At 43.8% G+C, this 11547-nt stretch overlaps 1 protein-coding gene across 1 annotated transcript; it reads right to left on the bottom strand.

Annotated features, from left to right (window-relative positions):
- Positions 1–566: 566 nt before the first annotated feature.
- On the bottom strand, positions 567–1148 carry LOC120966988 (uncharacterized). The gene has a single exon (XM_040393580.1). The coding sequence runs from the start codon at positions 1146–1148 to the stop codon at positions 567–569; it is 582 nt and encodes a 193-aa protein (XP_040249514.1).
- Between the last annotated feature and the right edge of the window lie 10399 nt (positions 1149–11547).

Raw genomic sequence — 11547 nt, 5'->3', positions numbered from 1 at the left:
CCAATCTGCTTATGAAAACAATTTGGAACACAACGCTAGTAAGTCGCCTGGGCACTCTTGAGCCCAAAAGGCATAGACACATAATAGAAGGCCCCGAAGGGGGTGATGAAAGCTATCTTTTCTTGATCTTCCACTGCCATCTTGATCTGATGGTAACTAGAATACGCATCCTGGAAACACAAACTCTCACAACCCGCTGTGGCATCAATGACCTGGTCAATGCGGGGGAGAGCAAAAGGATCAGCTGGACATGCCTTGTTAAGATCCGTATAATCCACACACATGCGCCAAGTGCCATTCTTCTTAAGCACAAGCACAGGGTTAGCGAGCCACTGAGGGTGAAACACCTCAATGATAAACCCGGCAGCTAGGAGCCAGGCCACTTCTTCTCCAATAGCCTTACGTCTCTCTTCATTAAAACGACGAAGGAATTGGTGAACAGGTTTCATCTTAGGGTCAATATTAAGTAGGTGGTCAACGAATTCTCTTGGTAGACCTGTCATGTTAGAAGGATTCCATGCAAAAATGTCCCGATTCTCACGGATGAACTCGATGAGCGTGCTTTCCTATTTAGGATCCATCCCTGTCCCGATGGTGAACTGCTGAGAAGAGTCGCCAGGGAAAAAATCAACTTGCTGTGTATCCTTCGCCGACTTAAACTTGAGGGGCGGGCCAGAATCTATGGTGGGCTTCTTCAATGGGGTCATATCGGCCGGGTTAACATTCTCTTTGTAATACTTGAGCTCCTCTGTGGCACAAGCTAACTCCGCATAAGCTGCATCTCCTTCCTCACACTCTAGGGCGACTTTCCGATCACCATGTACCGTGATTCTCCCCTTTGGCTCTGGCATCTTAAGCTGCAGATAGATGTAACAAGGGCTGGCCATGAACCGAGCATAAGCCGACTGTCCAAACAAAGCATGATATGGGCTCTTGATTTTGAACACCTCAAACCATAACGTTTCTATTCTGTAATTGTACTCATCACCCAAAGCCACTTCTAATGATATCTTTCCAACAGGATAAGCCAATTTGCCAGGGACCACGCCATGGAATACTGTGGAGCACGGCTTGAGATCCTTGTCAGTTAGATTCATCCGGCGAAAGGTATCATAGTACAGTATGTTGATGCCGCTACCACCGTCCATAAGCGCCTTGGTGAATTTATAACCTCCCACCTAGGGGGACACCACAAGGGGTAAGTGACCCGGGTTATCAACTCGAGGCGGGTGATCTGCCCTGCTCCACGTTATCGTGTGCTCAGACCATCTCAAATATTGTGGAATAGCCGGCTCTACTGCATGAACTGCCCGCTTATGAACCTTCTAGTCCCGTTTGCAAAGACATGTAGTGAAGACGTGGTATTGACCGTTGTTGAGCTACTTGGGGTTACTCTGATATCTAGACTGGTCATCCAGCTGATGATTCCCATGACCAGACTATTGATTTCCTTGGTTCTGGTAATTGGAGCCTGAGCCGCCACCACCAAAGCCGGCTCCATGTGACCCGGGGCCTGACCCGCCAGGCGGCCCACTACCATTACCGTGATGCCGTGAAAACTCTTGATTCCTAAACTCCTTCATAACGTAGCAATCCTTCTAGGCATGTTTGGACGGCTTATTTTGATAACTATGCTTGGGACAAGGGCCATTAAGCATGTCCTCAATACTATGTGACCTTCCTGGATTGAAGGGCGGCTTGCCATTACCATCCCGATGCTGATTCTTGTAGCTCGTGCTGGTGTTAGCCACTAGATCAGACCCGCCAACGGGGTGCCTACGCTTACCACCATTGCCCTGGTTATTGGCATTGTGATCGGCCATATTCTGTTGCCGACCCTTAGCACCACCATTTTTTCTTGCCCCTATTGGATTTATCCTCATCATCAGAACTCGGATCCTTCGTGTTATCAGAGTCCGCATACTTGGTGAGAGCATTCATAAGGTCACCCATATCCTGGCACGTACGCTTGACCCACCCGAGCTTCTACTTAAGAGGCAAGAAACGACAGTTCTTCTCCAGAATTAGAACAGCACGAGCCGCCGCGATGCTGTCTGATGAATGGATGGTAGCTAAAACCCGCCGGACCCAGTGATGGGCCGACTCATCTTCACGTCATGCACAATGATCCAAATCAAGAAACGTCAGCGGCTGCTTACATGTTCCTTGATTTTTTTTGATAAAACGTGCCTTCAACTCGGCCCATGAATTAATAGAACTAGATGATACCCCCATGCATTGCTGCGGGAATTCATAGTAATAATAATATGGAGGAATAACATTTACACAATCTTATAGTTGAACAATCTACAAAAAGTTTATAATTTTTGCATGAATAACTCGTCCTTCAATTGTAAAAAGGTACCTTGTAAGGGAACTGTGCATTATTTTTTTGTGGTTTGTGCGCCCTTCTACAACTGGGTGACCATATGCTTGGGGTTGCTTCATAGTATTATCTACTTTGTTGTTTCACACATGAACAATCTTAGCAGAGATATCTGGTGCCTGTTATTTTATTGTAAATGCTCTGTTCATTCCCTCTATGTATCAACCATTAGTATTTAGGCATAAAACCTTACTTGTAGGGAAAAAATCCAGGATCTGAGAATTATGGACATTGTGGACTACTTGCAGTTATATATATCAAGCATATTTGAATCTGAAACGTATCAAGTATAGCTAACTGAAGAAAATATTCTAGGAATAAGACATTTTAGGTCACTAAAGTAGTGATCTAAAACGTCTTATATTTGTTTACAGAGGGGGTACTAGAGAGTTGAGACATTTCTTCGGTTCTTAATAGGCATCCAAGCAGCCTTGAATAAATGGAGTTTAAAACTTTAAATACATATATGTAGAAGTAGAACGGAAGGCCAGTTGCTAAATTATCAAAATAGAAAGCATGATGGTCATCAGTGCATCCACAAAACATCAATGTTTGCTTGACGGCCTTTCCTAATCTACATACTTAAGTATGATGCATACATATGCAATAAAGAAAGTAAATCCACATAAAACAGTCATCTGCAATGCACAATAGATTGACATGAGATGTTTCAAGTAAGGCAAGTGCATAGTGTGCATGCTTACATCAGTTATGATTCAGTAAAGGCAACTCGGGACTCCCGGCGGAACCAAACCTCCCAGCAGCGCTCGAACTGGGACATTAGGTGATGTAGGGTGGAACCCTATACGGCCGATCTTTCACGAAAGGAGCGGATCCCGCGATGAACACGAAGAACACAAGGGGAGAAGACGAAAGGAAACACAAGAGAATCACTCAAACCAACGAGATTAGGTCACACATATGCTAGATCCTCGAAACACAAAGAGATACACGATCCAAATCCAACAAAGGACGATACATAGGTAATCGGTTCTTCTCCGAGAGGAAGTCTTGAGGTCTTCTGATGAGCACATCAATACCATTGTTACACCCACAGCCCCTACTACTACATATACTGGACCAATTACTAGAGCTCGCGCACGCCAATTAAATTATCAGGTACTTAAGTTTCTTGGTAATGATTCTAATGTTCATGAGAATATGATGTTGCCTAAATTGGATACAATTGTTTTGCTTACAAATGAAGGGTCTGGCATGGATAAGAGGGATGAACACTGGAGCAAGATCAAGCATGGAGATGATGGCATGCGCAAGGGGAACAAGAACGAAGTTACAAGTGATGATTTAAGGACTTTGAAGCCACCATAATGAGTGCATGAAGCCTTGGGCGAAATATACAAGATGCCACTTCATAAATTTCGTTTAGAGGCTATTCTAGGTGCTGCGGCACCTTATTATTGGGCCATGCCCATGTCATTTCGAAATACATAAGTATAGGTTGTTTTTAGAGTCCGTATGTGTGGGGAAACAAGAGATAGGGCTGGTTTCGGACCCCTCCCCTAGGGGCCACGAAATTCCCCCCTCTTCCTCCATATATACAGCCCTTAGGGCACCGTTTAGACTTTGAGTTTTGTTTAGATTAAAAGTTCACCATAGCTGCAACTTCGCATACTTCATTTGTGTTCAACGACCACACCAAGGCGTCACAGAACCCCACCTTCATTAATAAAGCTTTCCTCTTATATTCGCAATATCCAGATTGCAATCTTAGTTTCTTGCTTGTTCTTTGTTTGCTCGCAGGAAACAGGCCCTCATGGTCAGGTTGATCATGCTCCGGCGTGGTCAATAACCCTCGGAAGTTGGTTTAGTGATTGCTAAGGAGTGACGTCTCACACGTTCATAGTCGGATCGTCAAGGTCGACTCCCATAGAAAACGATAGCCACCATCTCATCAAAACATGGGGACACCTTCGCCTCTATCAAGTGGTATCAGATTTCCAGGTTGCTCGGTGAGATTTTACAGTTTTTCGTAGTTTAGATCGAGTCTGTTCTTCATACCTACAGTCCACGAAAAAGCCAAAAAAATATTTAGGGTTAGTTCATCATATCCGAACCAATCTGAGCCTTTGCATAATCTTTTTATGGTTTTGCATTGTTGAATTTGCGGTTGCATCGTCGTTTCCAGTTGCTGGTCTTAGTGTCTAGTCCTTTAGAGTTTCGAGTTCTGTTCACAAGTCGTCACGCCGCCGCCGCACCATCATCATTGCCCTGCCATATACCACCATCGCTTATCCGCTACTTCGTTGAGTCCATATACCACCACCGATCCGAGTCCATATCCCACCACCAATTCGAGTCCATATACCACCAGCGATCCAAGTCCATATACCACCACCAATCCGAGTCCACATATACCACCGTCATATACGATCACCAGTCCTAGTTCCATCAGATTCATCTCCGCCACCAGTCCGAGTCCAGTAGTTTGTTACTCTGTTTTGGATTTCCATATCACATCATACTCCGAATCGTGACAGAGTAGGACTCCCAAACTTTCGTGCTACCCGTACAAGAAAAATAGCTCCAGTTTCAAAAAAAGACTAAGTCTGGAAAATTCTGGCTAGGCAGTTTTTAGACCATTTGTAGACTTTTTCGAAAAAAAATTGTTGCGAAGCAAAAAAAAAGAGGAAAAAAGTGCAAAAAAAAAGAACAAAAAAAATTCAGAGTGTGCTCCTCCCTTGTTTACGTGCAGCGCCGTGATTTTGTTAGTGTTCTAGGCTCGCGTCTCTAGCACGGTCTAGCCTACGACCAGCACAGTACCGTCGTTGAGCGTTTATTCAACTTTGCATCTCTGAATCGATTATTGCTGACCCTTTTTGCTACCATATTATAAGCCTTCCCAGCTCCACATACATCTGCATCATGCATTTGACTCTCCCTAGTAATCGCTCTATCCAAGCTTTAAGAGTTTTGACTACAACGGTTGCCTATCACCACCTGCTGCTTGGTAAGAACTGGTAAGAATTTGAGATTCGCTTGACGGATTTCTGACTGTCCACCACACCACCACCACCACTTCCTAGTAGTTTGTAGGATCATATTCTCGTGTGTTTCTATTGCTGCTAACCATGGCAGGATCCCAAGCCGACGAGACTAACTGGGAGAACATGACAAATAAGGAGTTGCATGATAAATTTCAGCAAATGATGACTGAACAGGTGCAAGATGTGCTGAACAATTTTGAAGAGGCCATGGATAAGATAACTGGTCTTGAGAAGACGTTCGAAACAAAGCTCGATAACAGATTTAATGAACTGCTTGCGCGTCTTCCACAACCACCACCGGCTGCACTTGCCGCACCTTTGCCACAACAACAACAACGACGACGACGACGACTACCTCCACGTCGTGAAATAGCACTCCGCCAAGCGAGTCGTGTCCCTCTTGAGCCTGGCCAAACTGTTGGTGCTGCTGTTGATACTTCAGTGGCTCCTATTGCTGATGAGGAGGAGGATGATTATGTGGGAGATTACAAGGATGAGGTTGATCAAAATCAGAACTATGTGCAACCACCAGCACCAGGTTGTCCACACGCAAATAATCGCAATGGTAGGGCTACATTACCAGCTCAGGTACGAGATCATGACCATCTTCCTAAACTGAAATTGAATATTCCACCATTTGAGGGTAGATATGTTCCTAATATATATCTTACTTGGGAGTTAGAAACCGAACAACTTTTTACATGTTTAGAATATCCCGAGGAGAGACGTTTTGCTGCTGCACTTTGTGCTTTCACTAGTTTTGCTTGTGTGTGGTGGTTTGAACATCGTAGATTATATCCAAATAATATTCCAACTACTTGGGCTGCTTTGAAAACTGCTATGCGTACTTGTTGGGTTCCCATATTATCAACGTGAATTACTTCAAAAATTGCAGCGTTTAAGACAAGGAAAAAATTCTGTAGAGGAATATTATCAGGAATTACAAACTGGCATGATTAGATGTGGTATTGTTGAGGATAATGAAGCTATGCTTGCACGTTTTATGGGTGGATTAAATAGAGAGATTCAGACCATTCTAGAGTATAAGGAGTATAATAATATCACTCGTTTATTCCATCTTTCTTGTAAAGCTGAACGTGAAGTGCATGATCGACAGGCATTGGCACGAACTAACTTTTCTGCAGGTCGACCTTCATCATGGACACTGCGTGCATCCTCTACTTCCATTGCACCAGCACCTCCATCAGCGGCCACCTCCAGCCGTGATACAAGAAAGCAGGCACAACCACCACTATCTGCCAAGAGCACACCTGTCGGGCCTCCACAGAGCTCTTCTTCTTCCATGGCATCAACAGGGCACACAAGTGATATTATTTGTCGTCGTTGTAAGGGAAGAGGTCATTATGCGAGAGAATGCAAATCTCAGTGTGTGATGATTGCTACCGAGGATGGTGGGTATGAGTCCGCTAGTGACTATGATGAGGAGACTTTGGCTCTTATTACACGTGAAGAACACGGTGGAGATGATTCTGAATATGAGACGCAATACATGGCTCCTGTAACATCCCAAATTTTTCAATTTGGAATGTTATACATAGATCATTCATGCATATCATATTTTATTGCATATTTGTTTTGCGACCCTCGAAATTCTAAGCAACTCAAGGACCCTCGGAGAGTTGGGGATTTCACCATTTTCGTATTTGAAATTTTTTATCAAATATCGAAACGAGGATCATTTGTTTTATTATTTTTCCCTCCAAAAATATTTCATATTAAAATATATGAGAGGAGATAATATGAATTCTCCAAAATAAATGAAATATTGGAGGAAAAATATTAAAATCAAATATTTGATTTTATTTGGATTTTATTGCTATTTTATTTGCCTAGGAAAAATTCGTGTTTTTCAAAATTGCATTATAGGCCCAAATAAATGTTCACCTTGTCCGGCTTATTTTTAGAGGACAGGGAAAACTTATTTCGGAGTTTTTGGAGCCCGTTTAGTATTTCTTTATTTCTTTTAATGCATGTTGGAATATTTAAAAAAAAAGGAAACCGACTCCGGGCCGTACCCGACCGTGACTCCGCCCAGGGGGCTTTATAAGCCACGCCGCCCCTGCCCCCGCAGCCCACCGCCGCCCGCAGCCCACCCGCGCCCCAAACCCTAGCCGCCGCCCTAGCGCGCCGTCCCGCGAGCCGCGCCGCTCCGCCGCCGCCGCGCCACCTCCCGCCACTGCCGCGCCACTGCCGCCGCGCCGGATCCCGTCGCCGTTGACCCCCGTTGACCGGTCGGTTTTCTTCGGATAATCCCGGTTTTTTATTTTCTTCGGTTTATTTTCGTTAGATCAGTTTCCCGACGGTTTGTTTATTTTGCGGACGTTCGTCCATACGTTCGTTTAAACGAACGTCGATCAACCATTAGTCACAGACAGTGAACGTTCGTTCGTTAGTCTGTTCGTCAGTTTTTCTTTTTCTCGAGATTTTCGCGATTATTTTCGATCGCGATTTCTGATCCAATTTTCGTTTTAGTTTATCTTTTCGCTCGTTTATCGGAATCAGGCGATTCAAGCGCCTAGATCTTCGTCTCGAAGCCCTCTTTCTGTTTAACCAACTTGAACAAGATTTTGATACTGTAAAATTTGACTTTAGTCCAGATTAGTAAGCAGATCTTGTTTCTTTCGCCGTTTGAGATTCGTTGCTCCGTTTGATTTGATTCTTTTTGCAAACCGGAGTTCTTAAGTTGAACTTTCTGGTTAGACATTATTATTTGAGTTTTACCCTTACATCTTTGCTTGATTGCTTATGTATGCTATTGTTTGTTTGCGATAGAATTCTCGGAGTGCGAAGCGTGCTACTACGAGTCACTAGGTTTTGCGGATCGTCAGCAAGGCAAGTAACACATTGATCATACCCCTTTATTTCCCAGTTTTTATGCATTAGATACAACCCTCACACATTGCATGAGTAGGATCTCTTAATTTGTGGGTTTGGGAAGTAGATGTTGAGGTAGAACCTATTACCTGTTTTCATATCAAACCCTTGGGAGTTACTTCTATGTTATGCTTATATTGCTATGTTATGCTCGTAGACGTGGATTGGGTTTGAGTGTATTCCATGACAGATGTGAAATTGTTAATTAATGGTTCAACTTAAGGTGGCAACTTTAATACACATCTGGGTGGATTGCTTGTTTGGGCACCTGGGGTATCCAGTGTTGTCCTAGGAGATCCCGGGGTATCCGTGTGATCATCCTACGGTCCACCACCCAGGCTCAAAGGGATCGTGAGATTATTCATGCTAGAAACTTCCGTGTGCAGCCACAAGCCATTATGGGCTCTGGCATAGTTGAGTATGTTGTGTGACCTCTTTCAGTGGTGGGCTAGCAGATGTAGAGGGAAAGTAGGTGTAACTGTCCACCCAGAGTAAGGAGTTAATGCTTCTGAAAGACTGTGTCTCGGTCATCCGTTTCTCAAACACCAAGTAGTGCGAGAAAACAAACGGAGGAGATCGAGTCTTGTGGGGAAAAGTGCGCAAACCTCTGCAGAGTGTACAGTCTAATCATGGTTAGCCGTGTCCCCGGTTATGGACATCTTGAGTATCTAGTACTTGGATTTTCCTATTGTATCTCATCACTCTAATTTAATTTGTTGGGTTAATGTTTACCTTTAATTGGGATTGAGTTGGAGGAACCTTCTCAATGATGTTTGAACTACCATGATAGTTAAATAAAATTTAGTCCTTTGTTGTACGGAAAATTTGGCTTTTCGCAAAATCATATAAGTGCGACTCGTTCAGATCATGACTTCAAACAGCCTCCACCAGCCATATATGCATATAGTGATAGCATTATCTGTTCATTGCTCTACTGTGTTATACTGCCAGCATATTCCATGTGCTGACCCGTTTTCTGGCTGCAACGTATTATGTTGCAGACTTTTCAGATGACGAGTAAAGGTGCGATAGGTCGTTGTCGCGTACTCAGCTATGCCGTTGGAGTTGATGGACTCACTTTATCTTCCAAGTCTTCTGTTGTTATCGTATTAGATGGCCTTAAGCCATATTTATTGTAAAAAGTTCTCTTTTGAGACATTCGATGTAATAAGTGTGTGATTGCTACTCTATTATAAATCCTTCGAGTATTGTGTGTGTCAGCATTACCGATCCAGGGATGACACTGAAGCATAGAGACTTGACCGTTTGAGGTCGGGTCGCTACAAGATGGTATCAGAGCACACACTAAATGTAGGACACGACCACTAAGAAAAGCCATAGGTCACTCTTCTCTACTCATTTCTGACTCCTCTCCATTTTCTACTCTTTAGGATGGCGGACTCGAGGAACAAGTTTGCACAACCGGATGAAGACACACCCTTTGGAGGACACTTGAAGGAAGTCACTAGATACATGAACATCGGAATACCAAGCTTCACCGGGACCTACAACGCCACTTTACCAGAAGAGGAGCGCTGGATGATACGAGTTCAAGTTCCAGGAAGGACATTCACGCCAGTAACAGAGCCCATAGAGTTTTCTTTTGATGCCCGAACCTGGAGTCTAGGCAAGAGCATGGCAGCCCACATCGCCATGGGACACATTGGCGAAGTTTACCACAAGGATCTCAAGGATACTATCTACCAGATATGTGGACGCCGAGATGAGCAATGGGAGAAGTTGCCTACAAGTTGGAGTTACCTGAAGGACTGTCAGGAGTACATGATGTGTTTCACGTTTCCCAGTTGAAGAAGTTCCATGCAGAGATGGCCAATATACCTCCGAGAGATACAGTGCCCCTGGAAGCGATTCAGTTGGACAGTGATTTGACCTACGAGGAGAAGCCAGTCAAGATCCTTGAGTATGCCAGCCGAGTTACACGCAGCAAGGTTATCAAATTTTGCAAAGTTCAGTGGAGCCACCATACCGAGGATGAAGCCACCTGGGAACGAGAAGAGGATCTACGGAAAGACCACCCACACCTATTTTCTAGCCAACCCGAATCTCGAGGGCGAGATTCATCTTAAGGGGGGTAGGTTTGTAACATCCCAAATTTTTCAATTTGGAATGTTATACATAGATCATTCATGCATATCATATTTTATTGCATATTTGTTTTGCGATCCTCGAAATTCTAAGCAACTCAAGGACCCTCGGTGAGAGTTGGGGATTTCACCATTTTCGTATTTGAAATTTTTATCAAATATAGAAACGAGGATCATTTGTTTTATTATTTTTCCCTCCGAAAATATTTCATATTAAAATATATGAGAGGAGATAATATGACTTCTCCAAAATAAATGAAATATTGCAGGAAAAATATTAAAATCAAATATTTAATTTTATTCGGATTTTATTGCTATTTTATTTGCCTAGGAAAAATTCGCGTTTTTCAAAATTGCATTATAAGCCCAAATAAATGTTCACCTTGTCCAACTTATTTTTCGAGGATAGGGAAAATTTATTTCGGAATTTTTGGAGCCCGTTTAATATTTATTTTCTTTCTTTTTCTGCACGTCGAAATATAAAAAAAAGGAAACCGACTCCGGGCCGTACCCGACCGAGACTCCGCCCGGGGGGCTTTATAAGCCGCCCCGCCCCCGCCCCCGCAGCCCACCCGCGCCCCAAACCCTAGCCGCCGCCGCCCTAGCGCGCCGCCGCCGCCCCGCGCGCCGCGCCACGCCGCCGCCGCCGCGCCACCTCCCGTCGCCGTTGACCGGTCGGTTTTCTTCGGATAACCCCGTTTTTTTATTTTCCTCGGTTTATTTTCTCTAGATCGGTTTTCCCGGCGGTTTGTTTATTTTGCGGACATTCGTCCGTTCGTTCGTTTAAACGAACATCGTTCAACCGTTAGTCATAGACAGCGAACGTTCGTTCGTCAGTTTTTCTTTTTCTCGGGATTTTCGCGATTATTTTCGATCGCGATTTCTGATCCGATTTTTGTTTTAGTTTATCTTTTTGCTCGTTTATCGAAATCAGGCGATTCAAGCGCCTAGATCTTCGTCTCGAAGCCCTCTTTCTGTTTAACCAACTTGAACAAGATTTTGATACTGTAAAATTTGACTTTAGTCCAGATTAGTAAGCGGATCTTGTTCTTTCGCCGTTTGAGTTTCATTGCTCCGTTTGATTTGATTCTTTTTGCAAACCGGAGTTCTTAAGTTGAACTTTCTGGTTAGATCTTCTTATTTGATTTTTACCCTT

Source organism: Aegilops tauschii, chromosome 6, assembly GCF_002575655.3.
Source record: "Aegilops tauschii subsp. strangulata cultivar AL8/78 chromosome 6, Aet v6.0, whole genome shotgun sequence".
Lineage (NCBI taxonomy): Eukaryota > Viridiplantae > Streptophyta > Magnoliopsida > Poales > Poaceae > Aegilops > Aegilops tauschii.
This window is presented reverse-complemented; position numbering and strand designations above follow the sequence as displayed.